The following is a 25,767-nucleotide window of genomic DNA, read 5'->3' on the forward strand; positions in this document are numbered from 1 at the left end:
ATGTGACTAAGATTCACAGGCCCTTGAATGCCTGCTGAAAATAATTACCGTTCAAAAGAAAAAAAACTCTGCAGCTTTGGTTTTATTAGCCCCTGATGCTAAAAGGTGTCACACTCACAGACAGTGTAATGCCTGTTGCCTTAAGCATATGGTGCTTAACTGACCTTCACGAAGCACCATAAAAAAAAGGTATGAAAATCAAAAACTTTTACATAAAAACATATAAGCATAGCAGAATATTTCAGGGGGAAAAAAGATGATTAACATTGATGAAAACTATTTCCCCCTGTATGGAGATAGTGTATATTGTCACATAAAGGACTGAAACTAGATCAATTAGCTGTCTGCGAGAGCATGAGTGCTTGGTTTAAATGTTAAGTAGCCTATTAAAATGACAGTTAAATGGTTCATAGACAGTTATCTCCGAGCTGAGTTTAATCCTTTGAAAAAAAATCATATGTCTATTAAATGGAGAATGAATAATGACAGTTAGCTTTGAGGTGCCACTGATGCATGTGAACTATTCAGATTTAGAAAAGGAAGCATGGCATCCCATTGCTTGGTTTGAAGCATCTGCAATAAAAATGTTGATTGCCATTTAAAAGAAGGTTTAAGGGGACAGACAAATATGCTTTGAAATTGCAAGTCGTGAACTGAGCAACATTGTTGATGTTTTTTGATCTAGAGGCGACTACATTTCGTTTCTTCTCCATTACCTAGATACCTATGGCAGAACCAACACTTGTGAACAAAGATGATCATTATTGGAAAGGGGATATTAAATCCTCATCTCTGCTATTATCTGGGTAAACATCTAATTCCAGGCTTCTTGTTTCATCAAGCCTTTCGCTACATTTTCCCCATGGTACTGAGGATGTGGCGGGTGTGAGAGGAGCTACCCTAATAGCATGGCATTTTAGGGCTCCTGTACCAAACACCTTCTCACTACCCATTAAACCGTGAGACTAACGCAACGTTAATTGTTCATTTGCTGACTGGCTGCAATGCACAGGAGACACCAGCACATTCAGTCTTGTGATATGTTGGAGCTTGGCTGTGTGTAACCCTTTAATACTCACAGCACCAACACCGTTTAAAACCTTTAAAACAAACACCAAGCGTTTTCACACACCATTTCTGAAGTGAATAAATCCCTCATAGTAACCTAGAATAGCCCAAAACATAATTCATACTCTGACCTTCGACCTAACTGGTACATGTTCAATTAGCATTACATATTTTGAGTTGTAACAAAATGTATTTTATTCCAAACTCCAAACATGTAGGCTTAAGTGGAGTTGTATCTTTCTTTCTTTGGTGTGATTGGAAAATGTGCTGCCCGATTAAAACAATATTGTGATGACGGTGACCTGCCTGCACCTCACCTGTCTGCAGTTTGAAGCAACTGTGGCAGTTTTGAATGTCAATTATAAAAATGACATAATAAAGCACAAACTATTTTCACATCTGCGTTAAAGGGGATAAAGGACTAATTACATTAAATAATTGGTTAATAGACCGGACCATTTGTCCAATTTTCATAATCGCTAACAGACAGGGAAAAACGATTATTTGAAACGCATTCAGGGGTATTCAGGGGATAATTATGTTTGTACCAAGATTTGCTTGTGTGCACTTCAAATGGAAAATAAAATAGAACATAAAGAGTGATGGGGGGAGGGGGTAGAGACATATAGGTTATAGGACATTACCTCATTGGCCAGCTCCAAAAGGACAGGGACAGAGGGACGTGCCTTGGCTTCGCTCAGGTACCTTCATTATAACAAAGAGACAACAGACAGCGGTGAAAAGAATAACAGCCCACAAAGGCAGACAGAAGGGGAGAGGTGACGAGACCAGGCCAGCCAAAACATGTCAATGTCCCTGATGACTCCGGCCTCAGTGGCATTTGGCAGGCTTGCTGTGGTTAAAACGGCAGTGCTTAGAAGACTCAGACTTCCTTTAAGCCAGCCAAGCGTGATAGTTAGTTAGTTAACTCCCCTCACTTTGCCCGCCCAAAACTGCTTTTTCCCCCCTTGCTAACTGAAACCACCAAAGCTCCCTCAGATCTTTCCCAGATCATCTGAGGTTTGTCGTAATATAAATGGATTAGAAGTGCATTAACCAGGCCTCGTCTCCAACAGAACAATGGCTTAATAAGCTAGAAAAAAGGCTGATTGTGATATGCGAAGACGCTTTCTCAGACTTCCCCCTTTATCCTGTACAAAAAAAGCTCCGTATTTATTAGTTTAACAGTTAACAGAATTAGGGATAATCAGCCCATCATAAGCCTGTGTAAGCCAAATGTCCAACTGCTGTTCTCTCTTTTCAGCAGGTGCATGTGGAGGTCTGGTATGAATCCTAAAGGTGGTGATTTGTTTGGAGGAGATTATATCTGTCATGGAGGCCCACCGACTCTCAGCCCTGTCCACTTCCTATCATGCAACATGAATGATTCCCTTCCTGGGCGCGTGGGGGGTGTGGGGGGGGTGACTGTACCTTTGGTAGTAGCTTTCAATGCTATCTGGGGCTTGATGCCTTGACATGGTTCTTTTGGTCCTTTTCTGGAACAAAGGGTGCATATAGTGTTACTAAAACAAAACGCATTTAATTTTAACACAAAGTATTGTAATGGTGCAATTATTAATAGCAAAATATAAATAAATACGCTTGCTAGACATTATACACATGCTACAGCTGATATCCATATGGTACACTTGCTATCCATGCAATGCAGTACAAAGACAAAAAAAACAAAGCTTTTCTTTCCCCTGAATCACTCTGCCTTGGGTGCTTTATGGTATCGTGTATGAACAGGCTGTGAGAGAGGGGTCAAAGTAATTGAATCTCAATAAGTTTGCCCAGGGTCTCACAGCGAGTCAAGGCAACCTTGTTCAACCCCCTACTCAAAACCTTGTATTCATTTCCCGCCTCGATCAAACAGCGACCTATTCTGCCGCCTGCCACCCCAACGCATTTCCATCATGCCATTTCATTTCAACCCATCTTAACCGGGGGGATAGGAGAGAAAGAGCATTGCTTTAAAAAACGACTTATTTAAAAACTACTACACAAAAAAAAATGTAATTCCGTGGAGACGTGCGGCGTGACTGACACCTGTCAGGGGGATGATAAATGACTCCATTTTCGGCCTGTGCTGCCTTCTGCCACTCGCGGCAGCGGTCATTTATCATCATCCGCTGTCAGACGTGGAAAGCGGCAGTGACAGTGCGAGTCAGCAAACATTTAGCACACGCAGCCGCACTACACGGGGAAATGATTATTGTCAGAATAATAATGGTTTAGCATAATTTATTACAGGTCCACCAAATAAGCAGCGGCTAGATGTTATTAGACAGATGGATGGGAAGGCTTGGCAGACATCCACATAGACTCATGCAAGCAGGGCCCTCCACGTGAAAGAGAAGAGAGGGAGGGGGGGGCATCCTCCAAACCAATCAGAGAGCTGGCAGTTCAATTACAAAGAAATAAAAGGACATTCATCATTCAATTAGGCACCTGTCAGGGATCACAAAGGAAGAAAAATTCTAACCTGGTACTCCAGGGAGAAGATGCTCAGAAGAGTGGACTGCGAGTGACTGGAACAAATAAAAGAAGGACAAAGTTAATTACCAGAGTGCATTGCACAGAGACAAAGGGAGAGAGAGAACAGCTTTAAAGCCAGGGCCGGCTCGGCTGCCCTGTAATCTAAAAGAACATGAAAACAAGTGTGGCAAAGTTGTTCCAGATGAACACCTCGGACAAAGGATTCCTGCCGCGATGGTCCGGCAGCGGGGGGGAGTGGAGAAGGGGGAGGTTGGTGTGAGTGCTGAGAAAATATAGTCTAGCTGGAGATTTCTTTCTTCTCTTCCTCACACCAAATACCCCCCCCCCCACACCCCACCCCCCCACCCCAAACACAGTAGAACAGAACATCGTCAATTCATTGTCGTTATTTTGAGTGCATCCTGGTGTAGAAAACCACAGAGACGATATCGTTACCTTGTAGCCGGGCTAAAAGGCACAAACATGAGGGAGAAACAAAGCAAATCCATGTAAATAATTGATGGGGTTCATTTCCATTAGCAGTACAGGGAACACAGTGCTCAGTGGCAACATACTGAAACACATTTTGTTACCGATGAGTGAGCCTTCTTTCTAGACATGTGTGTGTGTGTGAGGGGGGGTTGCCTCACTATCAGTGCTGGCCTATGGGACGCTCTAGAACATTCCCAGTGCATCTGATGGGCTTTGAAAATATAAACTTTCACGGCAGGAAGCTGAGACTCCCAGGAGTCGGTCAATTCCACTGGTTGCCATAAGCTACATTCATCTCCAGCTCTAGTCAATGGTAAACACCTGGTAGTGGGGGGAAACCTGGGAAACAGGCAGCTCCGTCAGGGATTCTCTCCCCCCGCCCACCTAAATCTCCCTCCTTTCAATCAAAAATATTTAAAGCAGTGACAGATTTTTTTTCTCTAATTGGACAGTACAAACATTCGCCCACACATCAACACATCGTGGATGTATAGTACAAACAAAACCACACACACACACACACACACACACACACACACACACACACACAGAAAGAACGATGGTCTCCTGTGGTTTTGTGTCTCCATATACCACTCTCAGTACATTTGATTGTTAAATTTAATAGGCTTTTCTTTACAAGTCACCTGAGAATGGTATGTAAATACTGACTAGAAGCCCTAGCTTCCTATCTGCATTGAAATATTGAGTCCATATTGGCCATCACTGCAAACCATGAAATGACCATGTGACATGTACACAAAGCCAGAGGAATGTGAGGCATTGATTTGTGTCTATATCTTAATAAAAAAGACTACAGCACTGAAATAGTTTAGTAGTTTATAATGACTATAGGCCTAAACCCCGCAAAAGCCTCAAAGTTAACTTCTCCAGATGTCAGTGGTAAACAGTTTTACTGCTGTGACTGTGGAAGGACTAGGAGTAATGCTCAACAATGCAAGTCTCTAGTGCATGTCCCTGTCATGTGGACAACCATCAAATCCACAAACTACTACTTTCAAATAGTTAAGACAAGAAAAAAAATAAGTGACATATCAAAAAATGTAAAAGGGTCTCAGAGAAGGAAAACATGGAGGCTGCCCCAGCCTTAATTTACAATGATACGTAGGGAACACTGCAATTAAACGAGCCATTAAAAACAGTCAACATGAGGACACTTAGAAGAAGAAGAAAAAAAGAAGGGAAAATATATATATAAAATCTTCGCCACTTTCAACCTTGCACCTGAGCATTTCAACAACATTACAGCACTATTCTCTGACTGGGACCACCTCCTTCCCTCTGCTGAAACAGACATCTGTTAGGTTTTAAATGGATTACTCTGTATAATGAGCGTGATTACTCCCTAATTGCTAAATCTTTACCCTGTTAAGTTTAAAGGGACACAAACTGCTTTTAATATCTGTGAAAACATATCGGTTTCAAACAGCACGGTTACCATTTTTTTGGAAACAGGGTTATGTTTTTCTTTTTCGCTTCTGTCTGCGATGCTTTTCTCCCACCTGGAAATCCAGTGAAAACACTGAATCGAAAGAATGAAAACATCTTGTTCCAACTTCCAAGTTTCCAAAAGATAGACATGGAGAGCCAAATTAGGAGACAAGGGAGGTGGAAGGGCAGGGCTCTTGATAACTGGACACAAACCAAGGCTTGTCCTGAGTTTATAGTATCTGTGTTGCCTTTCCACATGAATAATAAAGTTATTGCAGGTTTTACATGAATGTTTAGGCCTATTCAACCTGTGCTCTCCTGGTGAACTACGCTCAACTCATGGTAAAGAAATGGAGCCACGCGCAGAGCTTTACAATAGTGGTCTGATCTCCCAGCCTGCTCAACAGTAGCATTACATTCCCATACCCACATATGCACTCACCGCTCTCTCTGCTTCATAAGAGGATTTTTGACCCGTCGGTGGCAGCGATAACACACACACACACACACACACACACACATTGATGTAAAAACAGAGGCATTTCACGACAAAGGAGGAGCTCAACTCAACCAGATTCTATTACCTTGTCGTTAGCTATGACTCCGAAATGTGTGTGAACCCATTCAATGTATCCTAACAAGGAGAACCCTACTGCAGAGAAGGGAGACAACAGTAACAAGGCACATTGGTTTATTATACTATCTAATTTCATGCATCAGTATGTATCTAGTAAACAAACCAACAAAAGCCAACAAACAGGAGAAGGTAAATAAGAGGAGGAGAGCAGCTTCATTACCGTCACCATCTTTCTGAGTTTCTTTCCCATGGAAAGCTGGGGTCAATAACAATGTCCAGGGCCTAGGATGACCTTCAAAACCCGACCCCTGATTACATCTGTAAATACTCAGGCTGATGAAGCCGTGTTTCTTCCCTTGCAAAGTAAATAGAGATTGAAGCGGACTCGCCATTGCCTCTTCTCAGCTGACCATGTCATGATGAACCTCTGGAGTGAATACAGCGACGGTTTTGACATCACCAACACAAAGTCTGACGAACAGATACTACGGACTGGGATATCACCCAGATGCTGATGATATGTCAATCTGGAGAGGTAACCCTTGCATTGTGTGAGGTGAGGGAGGCAGTGGCCCACGCACTGACCTACTGGGAGTCAAACTAGCTGCAGCTATATTATGACTGTAGTGTTGTTTAGCCAATAGGATAGATCATGCATAGTGTATAATATTAAGGCGTGGCTGTAATTGGATGAGTTATACAGTGAGGGAAAAAAGTATTTGATCCCCTGCTGATTTTGTACGTTTGCCCGCATCAAAGGGACGATGGACGGGGCCATGTACCGTCAAATCTTGGGTGAGAACCTCCTTCCCTCAGCCAGGGCATTGAAAAATGGGTCGTGGATGGGTATTCCAGCATGACAATGACCCAAAACACACGGCCAAGGCAACAAAGGAGTGGCTCAAGAAGAAGCACATTAAGGTCCTGGAGTGGCCTAGCCAGTCTCCAGACCTTAATCCCATAGAAAATCTGTGGAGGGAGCTGAAGGTTCGAGTTGCCAAACGTCAGCCTCGAAACCTTAATGACTTGGACAAGATCAGCAAAGAGGAGTGGGACAAAATCCCTCCTGAGATGTGTGCAAACCTGGTGGTGAACTACAAGAAACATCTGACCTCTGATTGCCAACAAGGGTTTTTGACATGCATTTTTTCTGGATTTTTGTTGTTGTTATTCTGTCTCTCACTGTTCAAATAAACCTACCATTAAAATTATAGACTGATCATTTCTTTGTCAGTGGGCAAATGTACAAAATCAGCAGGGGATCAAATACTTTTCCCCCTCACTGTATAGTATAGTTGGTCTATTCAGAACCATCATGAGCAACTTGAGTGTCGAAGAAAAACATTTAATTAAGAAGTTGCAAGGGTCAAAAACATAATTGGACACTGACACAATGACCTCTCTGGAAAAATAGGAAAACAGAATCCATCCCAGCGGCCTTGAATTGTGAACATAGAAAGACAGAAGGTTAGGAAACAGAAGAGTGGTTAGGGAATCAGTGTCTCTCTGTGTAATTACCCTTCCCCAGCCCCACAACCCTAGACAGACGCATTAATATGCACAGAGCCCAAAATAGTAGGGCTCCGGATTTGATTAAAACAATTAGGACGTTCACTTTGTTACTACGCTGCTAGGACTGTCTGTTCACATCTAGAATTCACCATGGGATATATATATTACTCATCCCCATGTGTTGAACACTTAAGGCCTATACGTTGTAGGACACTGAAGAGTATATTAGATTGTAAATAACTAAATTGGGTCTGTGTATGCTGGTTGGGATATGTTGTCAATGCTTCAGGGTCCCCCAACGCCCTCGAGGATCAAACTAGTCTGGGATTCCTCTTTTACTCCATTATGTCATCACATATAGTTCTCGAAAAAAATGCACCATCATAATACAACCATTGAAGAGGCAAACTGCTTTTAATCAAAAACAATCAAAAACGTTTAACAAAAAAAAAAAACGGTGAAGAGATTACCACCAGATTGCCTCGCTAGCTAATTAATTGAGGGCATATACTACAAGCTATCAATTATTTTCAGAATCTTCCTATTTACAAATAATTAATTCTAAACGATAGCAGTCATTCCCCTAATGAAAGCCACCTGGCTAATGGCGTGGGTATCATATGCTGTGACAGTACTTAGCATTTGGAGCATCTAGCCTATATGTAGAGAGTGGTGCGTGTCGTGACTCTTCAGGGCATGAAGCTCACCGAGGCAGGGCACATATTTTACTAATGACTCCAAGGAGGGGGGGGGGGGGGTGATAATGAAAAGGAAAGTCTGTATGAGTGTCGGTGTCAGCGTTTCAGTGGTTGACAGTATATCCAAGTCTGATTAAGCTACTGTACCTTCACGGTGTTGATATTATGACCTTTTCTCAGTGACATGGCCGACAGAGGAACAGCTAGAAACAATTAAAGATCCATTATCCCATATATGGATATTACAAATATTTTGTTGTGATCTCTATGAAAAGATATCACACATTTCAAACACATTCTCTTTCACTTCAATCATACATTGTGTAGTGAAAGAAATATAGCTGGATGTGCTTTTTGTTAAATACTCTGCATATGCAAATCCCTCTAATTACACATGCTGATAAGAGGGGCTAACATCTGTTTCTCACCAAAGTCTACCATCATCAGCAAGACGGAATCAAGAGGGAAAATCCTTAACGTACAACTGTGATACATTTCCACAAACCACAAACAAACAGGCATCTCAGAGTCATGGCGTTCCAAACAAATACTTGTTTATGAACAAAAATGTTTACCATTAAAGTTGTTTTCCTTCATTACAATTGCCTACCTAGAATGGAAAATGTGCATGTCAAAAATCATGACGCCAAATTTAGCAAAATGTCTTGATGTTAACAGAAATGTTTTCATTTTCTTGTGAAGATATCTTTAAAATGTTACCACATGCAAACATAAATCACCATTGTGGTTACATTATGACAAATGCTCCTTAAAAGAAATGAAGAGATGTGATGAACACCAACCAGACCCATATTGAAAACCAACCTAGAGACAAGTCAAATATTTCATTGACAGGAGAACAATCCAATTCTACTCTGTGGCTTCAGAGTGATTGGAACCCCCAGGAATGAACCACAACTCCCATCAGCACCAGGGAGCATCAATACTACAGACAGGATGGGAACTCTCTCTCTCACTCAGAGGAAGCCATAGCCCACTGGAGCTCCCTGTGGGGGAGTTTCACTGTGTGGACAGAGCCAGAGACTGCTTTAACAGAAGCTCACAAACATGGTGTCTCGCTAGAGCTGTCCTGAGTGTCCAGGATCTCAGGGCTTTCATGCAAGTGTGGTTAAAACAGTGTGGCCCATAACACCATCACAGACCTAATTATGATTTGTCATGAAAGGTAGTGGCCTCTCCATATGTGATTCGTGACAAACTAAGGTCTAGCTATTAAAAAAAAGGCACGTTACTATTGTTATAGCGCAATTATTGTCATCATGGCAGTCTCTGCAAACTCTTGTGGAAAATTGAAAATGAGGCCTTGGTTATCCATCATGCAGCATGTCTGGTCTGGCAAGAAAACACATTACGCTGACCAACTGCCTGCCTACTCTCTCAAGCACAACTACACCACTTGTACCATTCTGGGCAATTTGTTCCATTCTTCTTTTTGCAATTGATCCCAGTATGCAAACAGATCCTGGGGCTACAGTCTCCAGCATAGCTGCGCGTGTGTGTGTGTGCACACGCGCGCTTTTTATCATTTTTGAAAGGCACATTTTTATTGGAGAAGTTGTCAGTTTGCTATGGAAAACCATGAATGTCGTCCACTTTCATTTAGTTTTCCTCTCCTGATGTTTACATCAAAAAAGTTACTTATACATGCACTAAATTACGGAAAATGAAGTAGCCTCCTGCCATCATTGACAACACTGTCTGGCGATTGGCAGCAGTTTATTGGAGTACTTTTTAGCCCAATGAGCCAATGCATTACAATTTGGGAAGCTTCCCGAGGCCAGAGCAACACATCCCAGTGAGGAAGCATATTACTCCTCCACTTCCTAATCAACTAATTGATCACATCTATTATTCATGAGTTCCTCAACCTGACATCAAACTGTAAACTCAGCAGTCTCACTCCTCTCTCTCTTTATCCCCTCTCTTCCTCCAAACTCAGCAGTCTCACTGTTTTCTCCTCTCTTCATCTTTCTCTCCTCTCCCTCCATTCTTCCTGACCACATAAACCCGTCCAGTTCTGTGATTAGTCTTCCCGGCCAGCGGCCGCATCCCAGCCTGCTCCAGACAGCACTCCTATTGGCTGGGGGGTTTTCACCCACAAGCCCCAGCTGCCAGCTTGTGTTTTGGTCTGAGCCGAGAGCCAGAGGCGTGTGGTGTGGTCATCCAGACCAGGGGAGGCTGAGGCTGCTGAACGCTAGGTGGGCTGCTAGGCTAGACCTCACTACTGGCCCATCTGGCAGCCTCAGAGACAGACCCAGACCAAGCCCTGGCTAATGTCATCACCACATCCAGGTTGAGACACCCCCAGTTAAAATGGCCATGCTAGGACACATTCTTAGGATAGAACGAAACGACTATACAGAGAAACAAAATAATGGAACAATGAAATCTAGCCAAAATATACTATATTTTACAGTAAAAAATGTAAGGTTATTATGTGATACTACACTAAACAAAAATATAAAAAACGCAACACGTAAAGGGTTGGTCCCATGTTTCATGAGCTGAAATAAGAGATCCCAGAAATTTTCCATACGCACAAAAAGCGGATTTCTCTCAAATTTTGTGCACAAATTTGTTTACATCACTGTTAGTGAGCATTTCTCATTTACCAAGATAATCCATCCACCTGACAGGTGTGGCATATCAAAAAGCGGATTAAACAGCATGATCATTACACAGGTGCACCTTGTGCTGGGGACAATAAAGGGCCACTAAAATGTGCAGTTTTGTCACACAACGCAATGCCACAAATATCTCCAGTTCTCCAGTTTTGAGAGAGCGTGCAATTGGCCTGCTGACTGCAGTAAGGTCCACCAGAGCTTTGGCCAAAGAACTGAAGGTTAATTTCTCTACCATATAAGGTTCCTCCAACGTCATTTTATAGAATTTGGCAGTACGTCCAACCAGCCTCACAACCACAGACCACATGTAACCACGCCAGCCCAGGACCTCCACATACGGCTTCTTCACCTGCAGGATCATCTGAGACCAGCCTCCCAGACAACTAATGAAACTGAGGAGAATTTGTCTGTAATAAAGCCCTTTTGTGGGGAAAAACTCATTCTGATTGGCTGGGCCTGGCTCCGAAGTGGGTGGGCCTATGCCCTCCCAGGGCCACCCATAGCTGTGCCCCTGCCCAGTCATGTGAAATCGATAGATCAGGGCATAATGAATTTATTCCTTATATGAACTGTAACTCAGTAAAATCGCTGCATGTTGCGTTTATATTTTTGTTCAGTATACGTTCACCCAAGTGTTAGAGTTCTCAGAGCTATTTAGCAAGGAATGTTTTCATTGTGTGTTGCCATGTGTGAACAATCCTCTTCCAAGATATGCAGTAGTTTAATTAGCTAGCCTAGTCTCAAGAGTCTCAAAGTTTGAAGTAAAAATCTCCCACAGAGCTCTCAACAATGTCTTCAATAAACAGTATAAAGACATAGTATTTATTTTGCAAAAGATGTGCCAACTGAAAATAGGGCAAAACACGGAAACTAGAAATAAAGAGGACAGCATTTGTCAACAATTTGACCAAAATCAACATGATTTTCTATCCTCTTTGTGTAAAGCTGAACATGTTAAAGCAGAGCGAGCGCAGAAGTTAATTAATGAATAATACCACATCCTTTATTAACTGGCATGTAATAGAGAAACCATAGACCTAATAAATAATCAATGAGCAAAGTCCTCCCCAGCCTGAATATTACCATCAAAAACAAAGTGACTCTTGCCAAGAAATCACCATATCAATGACACATGCCACAACAACGCTGGCCTCTGATTCCTCCCCAGATCACGCTAGATAAACCCCAAATAACAGAGAAATTAACAAATGCTTGACATTTGCTCAACATCCATTATTCTGACACGTTTTCAGAATTTCAAAAGGCTGAACGCATGTTTAATCAACATTCATATTCCCCCAGCGAGCCCCCGGCACCATATTGCAGCCCGCCTCACTGCTGATGAAAACGGCACATTAGGGCCCGATTCGAAAACGTTCAGGGACTCCACACTAGGGAACTGCTGTGTGTGTGTGTGTGTGTGTGTGTGTGTGTGTTAGTCCCATTCTTTTCCCCCACTTCCACACCCTTCTCTCTAACTCAGAAGAGCCATATGCAGAATAAGCTGAAAGGTGTTTTAAAGAGGAGAGTAACATTAAATCCAAATTCATTCATAAAGTAGTGCAGAAGGCCAGAAAAGTCTCTCTCTCGACAAAGAGAGCAGAGGGACTGTGGTCCCCTCTGGACCGGGGGAAGCCAGGCGAGGCCTCAGAGCAGCAGCTCATCATTTCCAATTCTAATACGTGGTCGAAAGAAAGGCCTGATGGGACTGTTGTCACATTGGCTGTGTTGAGCAATTTCCCGCCCCCACGCTGCTGCTACACTGCCTCCCTGGTTCTCATTGTAGCCGGGGCCCAGGCAGCCAGACACTAGGCAAGAACAGGGACAGCCCCGGCCGGGCAGGAGGAGGGGGGGAAAACTATTTGCATGTCCCTCCATTGTGAGCGGGGGTAAGAAGTGACAGCACCGTGTCCAATTCTTTTCCCCTCAGAACAGCCCGGGCTCGGTAGGAGAGGCCAGGCTGACAGATGACTCCCAACATCTGTGTTATGCAGGCGACACAGCCGAGGGACCACGGCAGGCACATCCCTCCCTTTCTCCATCTTATCTCCCTGCCCCTTTCCTCCCTCTATCCCTACTCATATCCCAGCAGAGAGACTGACAGACGCCCCGTGGAAATGACCTTGAAATGGCCTATCACAATCATTATCGTTTGGGATTTTGATCCTCTTCCCATTGACTCTGCTATCAAAAGCAGTGAATGCTAAATGCTATTGTGAAATATAATTTCCAATTAGTTGTATTACAACTCAAATTCAGGGCAAACAACGTGCATATTCTACATTTATTTTTGTGACATAGGCCTTCATCACCAGTTCCATATTAAGAGTAAAGAACAGGCCTATAAGAATTCACAGTCAACAGTTCCTTCGTCTAGCTTGTCATCCATCTGCAGTGAGAGTTGTTATTACCATGACAGTCATGAAAGCACTGATTAGAAAGTAGCCAGGTCATTATACTACTTCTATCTCCATAGTGACCAGAACCGTGCAGTATTGTGATACGGGTTTGACAGTGATACCTCTCCCTGACTGCCTGTCCCCTCTCCCTGGCACGCCCCCATACCCCCATGTGGGTCAGTCCTCTCCTCCTTTACCCCCCCTGCCCACAGTCAGGCTGGCCAGTATTTACACAGTGGCAGGGCTCCCACACAGTCAGAGGGGGGGGGGGGGGGGGGGTTGCCTGCCTGCCTGCCTGCCTGCCGTGCCTGAGCGCATGCTAAGAGATGATGGATGGCCTAGTCGATATGTTATGTCTTAAGAGCCTGATTTCCTGCCAGTCCAATCACTAACCCTCCAGAGCCCGGCTCAGCTGATTGGACAAGCAGAATAATTTTGCAGGCTGTGAAAACACTGCTGCCGTGCCTGTCTGTCAGGCCCGATGACAAGACTCAGGATTTTTAAAGAGCAGGGGCCTCTCCGAGAAAGAAATAATAACAATAACGGCTAAGACTAAACAATAGAGTCGGCACCGCTGAGAGGAGAGCTATACAGTTATCACCCCCGAAAAACAGTTCTTACTGGAAGGATACTGGTAGGAAGAGGTTTTGGTAGAGAAACAGAAACACTGTGGGGTAAAAGATCACATTCAGAACCTAAATAAACATTACAATGATGTATACTATTATGGACAAAAAGGTGGTACATATGTAGCTGAAACGCACTTTTCACATAACATATTCTGTAAAATGCTGACACTAAGAACAAAGGCCTGCTCAAAGTAGGCTGTGTCCCCCTTGGGGACCCCGGTGCCTTCTTCTATCGGTGATTAGGGCACAATGCTAGTAGGAAGCTCCAAATCCATTCGACTTTGTAAGTGACCTCGGCAGGATCTAGCGGTGTCCTGGTGGCCTTGGGGGATTACACGTGTTACATTCAATAAAGAGCGGCCCCTCAGTGTCATGGAGAAACGCAACACAGCCATTAACCCCCGCTTATATTTCTGAACATGCAGCCAGCTACATAGTGGACCAGAGGAGAGGCTGGCTCGCTGATGTAATGAAATTCAATGCAGAAACATTGAAAAGTACTGTCTATGGATTATTTCTTAATGAGGCTGAATTTAGTAGGACATTATGGACAAAGTATATTGAAATAAACGCACACATTTTTGCCTTTAATATAACAGCCTACATAATTGAAGATGTATCTATTGCTAATTAATTACAACAACCAGTGCAATAAATATTAATTAAAAAACTTACTGATACGTAACACAATGAATGCATGAAAATGTGCAGTTTCATTGTATTGATATTTTCTTTAATAAAATATTGGCTATTGACCTTGACTGGACAGACAGTACTCTGCCTACTGGTGTGGGAGTCAACAGCATGCTATGTTGCAGAGACAGAACCTCTACTGTCATTTAAAGGCCCAGTGCAGTCAAAAACGTAATTCCCTATGTTTTCTATATATTGCCACACTATGAAGTTGCAATAATACTGTGAAATTGTAAAAATGATTCCCTTTTAGTGTAAGAGCTGTTTGAAAATAAATTTCAGCCTGTCTTAATGGGAGGAGTTTTAGCATGCCTGGTGACAGCACCAGGTGTTAAATTAGTTAATAGACCAATAAAACATTTTTTTGAAGAGAGTTCCAAACCTCCCTGCCAATAAGAGCTAGTTCAGGTTTCACCTTCGCACTCAGACAGGGCTCCAGACTAAAATTTTTCAGTTCGTGGCACCAAACCATGATTTGGTCACACAATTTTTGTTTCTCTCGCTGCGTCACACAACATAAAAATGTAGTATTGTCTTAAGTCATTTAATAAAGTGCTTTATTAAAAAGTATAATAGACTACTGAGATGGTATTCAACAAATAACTTGTTTTATCTTTTGATATTGTGATTCTAAATATTTTTATGTGCAACCTAATACAGTGATTTTCATGCATTTTCGGTTGACAATCAGCCTGTGTTAATTTTTTTAATTTATTTTTACATTTCTCCAGAATGGTCTGATTTAGTTCAATAGAGATGACATCTTTATGTGCACTAATATCATAGGCTAATTTATTAGGGGCTAATTCACCACCTAAGTGAAAACTCAAAACCCATTAACTAGATCACTAACTCTAAATATAACAATGAATGTAATGTCATAAAAAAAATAAAAAAAATTCCCTTTGTCACAAATTTCTAAAAACCTATTTTTGTTTTGTCATTATGGGGTATTGTGTGTGGATTGATGTCACTCAGATTTTTTTTACCAGCCATATTTACACCAAAAACCCAGATGGGCATGCTTTGTAATGTTTCTAAAACCATAAATGTATTACTACACTGAACAAAAATATAAACGCAACATGTAAAGTGTTGGTCCCATGTTTCATGAGCTGAAATAAAGGATCCCAGAAATGTTCCATACACACAAAAAGCTAATTTCTCTCAAATTTTGGGCACACACTTGTTAGGTCCCTGTTAGTGAGCATTTCTCCTTTGCCTAGATAATCCATCCTCCTGACAGGTGTGGTAAAACAAAAAGCTGATTAAACAGCATGATCATTACACAGGTGCACCTTATGCTGGGAACATTAAAAGGCCACTCTAAAATGTGCAGTTGTCACAACACAATGCCACAGATGTAGCAAGTTAAGGGAGCGTGCAATTGGCATGCTGACTGCAGGAATGTACACCAGAGCTGTTGCAACAGCGTTGAATGTTCATTTCCCTACCATAAGCTGCCTCAAATGTTGTTTTAGAGAATTTGTACATCCAACCGGCCTCACCACCACAGACCACGTGTATGGCGTTGTGTGGGCGAGCGGTTTGCTGATGTCAACATTTGTTAACAGAGTGCCCCATGGTGGCGGTGGGGTTATGATATGGGCAGGCAGGTATAAGCTACGGACAACAAACACAATTGCATTTTATCAATGGCAATTTGGACACACAGAGATACCGTGAACGAGATCCTGAGGCCCATTGTCGTGCCATTCATCCGCCGCCATCACCTCATGTTTCAGCATGATAATGCGCAGCCCCATGTCACAAGGATATGTACACAATTCCTGGAAGCTGGAAATTTCCCAGTTCATCCATGGCCTGCATACTCAGGAGACATGTCACCTATTGAGCATGTTTGGGATCCTCTGGATCAACGTGTACGACAGCATGTTCCAGTTCCCACCAATATCCAGCAACTTCACACAGCCATTGAAGAGGAGTGGGACAACATTCTACAGGCCACAATCAACAGCCTGATCAACTCTATGTGAAGGAGATGTGTCACGCTGCATGAGGCAAATGGTGGTCACACCAGATACTGACTGGTTTTCTGATTCACGCCCCTACCCTTTTTTTAAAAGTTATCTGTGACCAACAGATGCATATCTATATTTCCAGTCCTGTGAAATCCATAGATTAGGCCCAATGAATTTATTTCAATTGACTGATTTCCTTATATGAACTGTAACTCAGTAAAATATTTTAAATTGTTGCATTTATATTTTTGTTCAGTGTAGTAAGGTATGTTACGTTTGGTATGGTATGTATTAACTGTTGGATGTCTAGCATCCATTTCGTATGATATGTTAATTACAATTTGTTTTAAATGTTATGAATTTCCAAAACGTATGATATGTTACAAATTCCAATTTATTGTGGGTAATGTTAGCTAGGTGGCTAACGTCAGCTACCACTAGGGGTTAGGGCTAAGGTTAGGGTGCAGGCCTGGGCAACTCCAGTCCTCAGGGGCCTGATAGGTGACACACTTTTCCCCAGCCCCAACTAACACACCTGACTACAATAATCAACTAATCATGATCCCAACTAACACACCTGACTACAATAATCAACTAATCATGATCTTCAGTTAAAAATGCAATTAGTTTAAATCAGGTGTATTTCCTTGGGATGGGGGAAAAGTGTGACACCAATCAGGCCCCCAAGGACTGGAATTGCCCAGGCCTGGTTAACAGAAGGGTTAGCTAAAAAGGTTAAGGGAAGGTTTAGTTAACATGCTACTGTAAGTACTTGCTAATTAACTATAATTGTAAAGTTATCAGTGATGGGATTTTAACACACAACCTTTGGGGTGGCTAGACGTTCGCGTTATACGCTCACCCAACCACCCTCCTTTTTCTTTTGTCTTAAGTAACTCTTCTTATGTAAACATACCAAACGTAACATATCATTAATTTGAGGTTCCTGTTTTACGTTTACTATGTTACGTCCAATCTATGAGACCAGTCTGTAGCACTACCTAGCCTGCTTGCTAACACTCACATGAGGGCGAGGCTAGCATGGCTATCCGAATGATCGTGTTATGTGGAAATCCCGTTAGCTATGGAATGTGCCGAAAAGCTCGTAACAGCTTCGAGCTACAAACTTATGCAGGGATAGGCTCATACAGTAGGACAACAAGCATCAAGGACATTGCAAAAGTTGATGACAATATCAATAGGCTAAACTATATTGAAACATGCATCACTTACTTGGGAAAACTTTGCCTCAGTATCGTCATACACTGACGCGTGGGTCTCAAATGTTCGGTGCATTTCACTATCTCCTTGTATTCAGCTCGAGACAGCTTCATTTTTAATAATCTGCGTGTGCTAAACATATAGAAGACAAGACGACAATCAAAAACGTGCAAGTTGTGATATCAGCTCGCAATGGCAAAATCAGCTGTGAAATTGATTGCTAACTAACGTTCGTGTGTTAGCTGTTTAGCTACCAATGTTGTTCAGCGTATCAAACCCTTTCAAATCGGTAACATAAACGATAGTAAATAGTCCGCTAGTTTAATAATAGCTACTGCATGCAATGCTGAGTCAATATAATACAGAAAAAAACTATGCTATATAAAACAATGTTATTACAATAAATGCAAGGAGCACAATACACTTCCTGGTTTCTTACCGCGAGAAAGTTAAAACACACACGTCAGTATGAAAAGCTCTCCTATTGGTCTATATTGCAAGAGCTGAGTATACCGGCAAGGGATAGGCTCGCTGCGGTCTTTGTTTCAGTGATTCAATACCAACAACAGCACCATCAAACCTAAAAGACTTGGTTAACTTTCTTTGACAGATTTGGAAAATATCACCTGTAATATCATAGCAATACATTCGCATAGGTAGGAAATGCATACAGTGGGACAAATGATGCTGCATTCAAGACGAATGCATGGTACTCTTTCATTATAATGAATTATATATACTAGTAGCCTAAACAATAAATGGAACCCTACAACAAAATAAAAAACACATTTTTATCATTTTTTTCTGATAGCCTAAATTAGCTGAATTGAAAGGAAAAGCAGACATTAAAAAAAAAAACTATAGAAAAAAAAATACATTAACTTGGAACGTTTTTCACAATGACAACCTGAATAATTTTTATATTTTTAGGATTATCTGGAAATTAAACTATAGATTACAAAACTGCCTATTATAAACTGAAGTCCTCTAAGTAGTAGAGTTGTACACCCCCTCAAGCATAGCCATGTATCAACACCTTCCAAAACCCTGTAATCCTCTTTTTCTGCCAAAGGCTGATTTAAAGAGATTTGGAATTAAAGACAGGAGATCTGGATTTTTAGACATGAATACAAAGTGGATTCCTTTTAACTCCAAAACCCCAGCGACATCCCAAGCTGTCCCTCCCCACTGACTCCAGATCAGGTTCCGTATGGAGTAGTTTAGAAAACTTTAGTCTTTAAAAGTAGTCTTTGGTTGGGGCACACTTTGGCTCTTATGAAGTCTGGAGGGAAAGTGTAACAAGTTAGAGTAGGTACTGTGGGGCAGGCAGGCATCATTTATTGATGTGTTATATCTTCTTTCATTTGAGCTCTTCATAGTTTATACTCCGAGTGTCCGTGACAGGAACACTTAGCTGGGATTGTGAATAATGATATACTAGACAACACTCAGAAGATTTGTAAAAGCAGGGTATTGAGCTTAGTGCAGAAGTGTGTGCCTGAAGTGAATTGCCCTCTTTATTTGGGGACATAAGCCTACACAAATAATAAAGTTTTCAGCCTATTATTTTACTGCAAATATCATTGTCAAAATGTAATATCATATGAGTACAGACATGATCTATGGCTAAAATATAATATAAGTATTTAAAACCAGCGGTACTCTGGTTTTAGGGAAGTTGTGGGTAGGCCTAATTGTATTTGACTATGTTATATAATGCAGGTATTGAGTGCTCTCTTTTTAAGGTCTACTTTGTCATATCAATATCTTATTTATTTTTTTACAATGGTCTTATTGTGTAATTAATCTCTGAGCAGTGCTAAATCACAGTCTGGACTAATATAATCTCTCTCACACACAAACACACACACACTTCGTTTACAGGTACCTGATAGAAGGAAAGCTGGCTACAGAAATATAACTGAGTCATTTCTATGGTGACTATTTATTACATTTTGTACAATAGGCAAACGTTAGATTTTCTGTTACCCTAGAATGGTCTGGAGCTTAAAAGATTATAAAACATTTCATAACTTGAATTACATCTCTAAATCACAACAAATGATAAAAGAAAAACAAATTGATCCACCTACTTTTCTTTCATATTTTATTGTGTACCGAATCATAGGATTATATCAATACTTTTGTCACGATATGTCACATTTTATCATAACATCACTACACCTCCAGCACATGGCATTAGTACATTGTATGAATGAACGGGGTTTTCCCTTTATGGCGAACACAAAGGTGTCACGGGCCAGCCAGCCAGACTCACTCTGACCTGACCTGTGGTGTATCAAAATAAAGCTGTATTGTTGTGGGGCAGTGTAGTATGATGGCTGTGATGAGCCCCGGTCTGGGGGTTGTGTGAACCAGCCTGGTCTCGGGGACAAAAAGGGCTCAGTGCACCGTGATGTGCTACAAAAGGGAGCAGTGTACTGGGATTAGTATGAGGAGATAAAATCAGGGCCTCTGAGGCAGTCTCGTCTGATTGCCATAAAAGGCTGAGGTCAGGGGCGGCTGGAGCAGTTTACCCGTCTAGGTATCAAAGGATCAGGGGTTTTTGGTGGGGAGCAGCATGTGTAATAGGTAGTATAAAAGAGCAATGTAATGTGATGGTATAAAAAGATCAAAATCTGGAAGAGGTTTCGAAGGCAGTGTACTGTAATGGCTCCAAAGGCTGGGATCAGAGCAGTTCTGTGTTCTTGGATGTACAGTATGTACAGTGTGTGTGTGCGTCTGTTAGTCTGTGTGCTCGTGTGTGTGTATGTCTCACACAGTGAGAGCCACAGCAGGCTGTGAAGGGAGCTGTAAGGGGAGCAAGATAGAGGAGCGAGGGATAGAGAGAAGAGCGAGGGGATGCAGGGAAGAGAGGAGAGGAGTGCTTTGGAGGCGGTGTGTAAACAGGGCAGCGGTACACACAGTGCCGTTAACCAGCTGTGAAGCCTGCTCACAGTGGGAGATGAATTTACAAAGGATGTTTCCCTCTGATATCCAGGAGACGCTGCACTGATCTCTGCTCCACAGCTCTCGGCACACCATTGTAGTGCTAAGCACCGTCCTAGTAATGGCAATTAGCTATACACCGTAATGCCTGGGAAACATTTACATTCTGCTAGCAGCGGACAGAGAGCTTGGCTCTGTGTGTGTGTGTGTGTGTGTGTGTGTGTGTGTGTGTGTGTGTGTGTGTGTGTGTGTGTGTGTGTGTGTGTGTGTTCATGTGAGATAAAGACAGAGAGAGAGAAAGTAATCATGCTTCTTTATTGATTTTATCAATGCATAACTGTTTGATGCTGAGGAGGATTTGTGAGCTTCTTTAATTTCCCTTACACATCATGCTATGTTTAAGGAAATTGCACTCTCCCCCTGTCTCCTCACACATTGGACCTTACCATCTTCAATGATATTATATCATTCGCCATACGAGGTACAATTTTGTAATAGAACACCAGCAGCCATATTGTTATAATCTTTCATTTTTTCCCACTGTTTGCACAGTCAGTGACTTCACCTCTCCACCACAGAAATTCTCTCCAATCATCAGGAAGTCTAGGTTTCTTAGCTCTAAAAAAATCACAGTTTAAACGTGAGGCAAGCCATAACCAGGAAATGCCTGTAGTATTAGCAAGGTATCATATTCGTGCGTTTGGAAAAAACATCCCCCCTAACAGCATGACTGCCCCTGAAATTCCCATATCCATATTTTACATCAAGGAAGACAAGACATGTGTTTTGCTGGTGCTTTCAGAACTGTTTCTTTCATTTATTTTATTATCCTTTAATGAATTTAATTAGGGTGCAAGTAATTAAATGCAATTGTGCTCACAACACTCTCCCCCTCAGTCTACTTGTAAATTGCTCTAAACAACATGTGCGGTTTGAACACATTTAGTGCATTAATAGGGGATAGATAATATTTGGGGATTGTATTTCACACTAAACGGCTGCACTAGGATACAAAGGTTCTTGTAGCCCAGGCTCATTAATCATAGTCAACGGGCTGCCCGGGTGCAATTTGCATGACGGAGGTGGCGGCACATGCTGCAGTTGGGCCCAGGTTGCTGGATCTGCCTCGATTTGGCCAAACCGTTAAAGTCACGTCAATCACGGATAACCCAGTAATACCCTGTCTGAGGAAACCTGAAACAAACACACACAAACACACACAAGCACACACACAACATACACAAACACACGCACAACATACACACCCACAACATACACACCCCGGCCCCCCAACTACTGATTTCAGCTAAACTGTAATTAAACTGACACCGATAAGTTTAGAGATGAAGGCAAGTATGGATTTATTATCAGCTGAGAAACCAAAATATATATGGCTACTGAGTCTTTTTATATTAGGAATAATGCTCTCTGTACTAGACGTCAACTAACAGCACAGTGAGATTTTAAGTATATTGAAATGGGAGTTTATTTGTACAAATATCTATGGCGATTTGTGGGTGTATTGTGTTCAGTAGATACCATACTGTATGTATAGTCAGCTCAGTAAAATATGAATACAACTCTGTAGCCAGGCATATACCATAGAAAAATAAGAAATATTATGTTTTTTACTCTGGGAAAATAAATCTTATTTTTTACTCTTTTGTCTATAAAAACTTGTTATTTTATCTACCTTGGATTTTTGTCAGTGTGAGCTTTATTGTTCTGGCCCTCACAAAGCCATTTTAACTGCAGATAATTGGGTTCAATTGTGATGCAGTGAGGTTCAAAATGAAGCACATTTCCACAAAGCTCTAATCTCACCACTGGCTCCACTCGCTGAATTCTAATTATCTCGTCATGAACTTAAAAAAAGAGACAATGTTTTAATGGCTTTTTAACTCCATGAGAATCGTAGGTGTGTGTGTGTGTGTGTGCTTTTTGTCCCCGCTTAGAGAAAGTGTGTGTGGGGTGGGGTGGGGGTGGAGGGTGTGATGGGCTTGCGAATGCGGCTTGTGTCTGTGTGGCTGGCGTGCCTCTCTACCTCTGCAGTGAGGCTCATGCTGTGTTCTCTCTCCTCCATTCCTAATATCCTGGAGGCATTTTTCTCATTATCAAGTATTGTTTGATGTCTTTGTTTCTTGATGATTAACCGTGGTCACCACACTGGTCTGGATTGTTTAAAATGCAATTTTCGGCTCTGAAGTGTCCGCAGAGCGGCTGACTAGTGGGGACACCTATATTTTATGGAGGCTATTTTTCATTGCTAAAATGCAAAAGGACACATTTAAAACACTGTGATTTCTCCTGTGGTGCTAATATGTTTTTACTAGCGGCATTACTATGTACAGTTGCATGGTGGTGGTGTGGTAAATGAGTATACCACTGTGTTGTATACCATTAAAGATAGATGCAGGAAGATTCTTCAACGCTAATTATCTTTTCTCATAAAAGGTTTTCTACTACATACAATGCCATGCAAATGTTATTCATACTACAGATGGACTATAAAAATATACAATTATTCCTTGTAGTTTGATTATGGTGAGTTATGTCCCCTGTTTTGTGTCAAAATATGCTATTAGACCTTGAACATGTCCACAGTAGAATTTGTATGAATACATACACATACAGTGGTGATTTGAAAATGCGAGGGGGACAGATAGCTTGCTTAAAGGAATATACGAGTTATGATATTGTTTACATTGTAACCAAACAAATAGGGAAACAACACTCTGCACTAATGTCAGCATGTCAAAACTATATTGAATAGTTGAAATATCTCTGTATCAGGGGCTGAATAGCGGCTATTGTATCTGTCTAATGACATTAGCCTCTGAAATTTGGAATGAAAGAGAAATGGCAGAAATGAACAGTACCATTGTCTGCCATCTTATTTAAACAAATCGCAAGAGCAAGAAGAGAGAAGAGCGGAAAGAGAGAGAGAGACAGAGAGAAGGAGGAGAGAGGCAGAGAAAGAGAGGGCTCTGTAAATTAAAGGTTATGCTTTGCCCCGTGTGTTTGTATTGTCAATAACTGAAGAAGGCTGTCAAGAAAGTGGAGCGATAAAGGTCAATAACTCTGACAAATGTGTTTGTATTTGTACACTCCCGCTGATAGCACGCTAGGCAAACGTCTGGGGCCGCTGCTGACACTCCACAACAATAACACAAATACTCAGTCTAACACAAGAATAGTCATTATTCCTGCTGAAAATGAGAGGGGAGGAGAGGGAACCCTAGCACATGGTTCAAACACCAGCCACAATGTCAGTCAAACTTGTCACATGAAAATGAAACACCATAGGAGGATATTTGAAAAGGCGACAATGAAGTGCAAACAGCAGAAGTATTATGCTGCTGGATGATTCTCATATTTGTATTTCCATCCTTGAATAAATATGGTTGTTAATGTGTTCCTCTGAGAGGAAATGTAAATGTTCTGGTGGTTTTTAAACTCTCATTTAGGTATAAATTATGGACTAAATCTATACACTTTTTTCATGGACTGTTTTCTCTGTATTTTCATGCGTACACAGTAGTTGAATGTTATATTTCCTGTAGCCTAAGTTTACTATTTATGAGTCTAATAACAAATACATTAAATGGTCAGGTGGGGGGAGATGAGCATTTCTTGGTGCTAAGAAGTGAAAGTACACACTGTATAAAGCATATTTATTAGCTTAATTTTTGCTTTGCCAAAGGTTAAGTTCAAATGTGTTAATTTATTCATAACTCTCTTATTGGAGTTAAAGGTTTTTTTTTCTCAGCCATTTAGTGCATCTCTCCGTGGTCTTGAGTGCAATAAATGTGCAATTAACAGACGTTACTAATTCATGAGGAGCGTTGTGGAAGTAACGAAGGCTATAACTATGGACGTCACCGGTGAATATTGCTCTGTGTTTAATTGCTGGAGGAGGAGGTATGTTTAGAGTATGTGCCGGGTTGCCATAGCAAAGGCGAAACACTGGCCCTTTCTTGACAGTTTCTATCTGGTGATGGAGGTAAACAGAGGTGTTAACTCTCATAGTTAACCCATTTTAAAACAGGACAACTTTCCCTTTTTAAGACACACAAAAAATGGAGAACACAGACAGTGTGTTTTCGGCCTGTAGCTTGTCTGCCTGTGAGACTGTGTGTACAGTATAAATGTGGAGGATTGTATGGGGTGCATTTATAATAGTCCATTTATATAGTGCAGGAGTATGTATTTCAGTGTCACGTTAACTTTTCTTCCTATGCCAGTCACGAGTTTGCACCGTAAGTAAGAAGGATACTTTTTCATATTATAGAATTAAATGGAAATCTTTGTGGGATATGTGTATTACATCAAGATGGATCTGTTTCTAGAGGAAGTTGTATTAATTAAAGTTATAAATCATTCCTGTAGCAAGTTTCTCATCTACACTACAGTGTAACATAAGGCTTGTATAGAGTATTCATTACAGCAAGCTAAGAAGCTGTTTTCTGGGGAATAACAGACAGAGCAAAACTCCACATTTGCAAATGTTTTCCCTATTGTTGTGAGCAGGTACATAATGTAAAAATGTACTTTTAGTGGGTATATTAATTCCATGGGGGAAAGTGGATCATTTTCCCTCTCTCGTCTGTTTGTTTGTTGGCCATAGTGCTGTGGTTTACATTTCATGTGATTATGCAAATGCAGAGCTGTTCCTGTGCATTACAGGCCAACGCATTGTCAAGATCTTTTGTAAAGCAGTCAAGTAGCTATTTCTGCATTCTTTTATTATCTGAGAGTGCAACAAAGAAAGTCTTTTGTTCACGGTGTTGCCTGCTGCACACACCACTCCTCCCGTTCGTGACTTACTAGTGTCCCCTAGTGGTGGTGGACTCCCTCTCTCCTTCTTCCTCTCCCCCTCCAGTTCTATTAGCCCTCCACTCTCTATTCACCTGCTTCTCCTTCTCCCTGTGTGTGTATTCTCCATGGCTTATCATACTCAAACATTTAAAGCGCT

General features: G+C 41.5%; 1 protein-coding gene across 1 annotated transcript in view; it reads right to left on the reverse strand.

Moving 5' to 3' along the window:
* LOC115172433 (uncharacterized protein C15orf41 homolog) overlaps window positions 1-18,320 on the reverse strand; it is a 47,942-nt gene extending 29,622 nt beyond the window's left edge. Inside the window, exons 1-5 of the mRNA XM_029729872.1 lie at window positions 18,283-18,320; window positions 17,856-17,975; window positions 3,554-3,599; window positions 2,500-2,564; window positions 1,713-1,773 (exon numbers count right to left, since the gene is read on the reverse strand). Of these exons, the coding sequence (XP_029585732.1) occupies window positions 1,713-1,773; window positions 2,500-2,564; window positions 3,554-3,599; window positions 17,856-17,956 (273 nt within the window). The 5' untranslated portion in view covers window positions 17,957-17,975; window positions 18,283-18,320. The remainder of the gene's footprint in view (window positions 1-1,712; window positions 1,774-2,499; window positions 2,565-3,553; window positions 3,600-17,855; window positions 17,976-18,282) is intronic.
* Between the last annotated feature and the right edge of the window lie 7,447 nt (window positions 18,321-25,767).

Source organism: Salmo trutta, chromosome 33 (assembly GCF_901001165.1).
Source record: "Salmo trutta chromosome 33, fSalTru1.1, whole genome shotgun sequence".
NCBI classification, from domain to species: Eukaryota; Metazoa; Chordata; class Actinopteri; order Salmoniformes; family Salmonidae; genus Salmo; species Salmo trutta.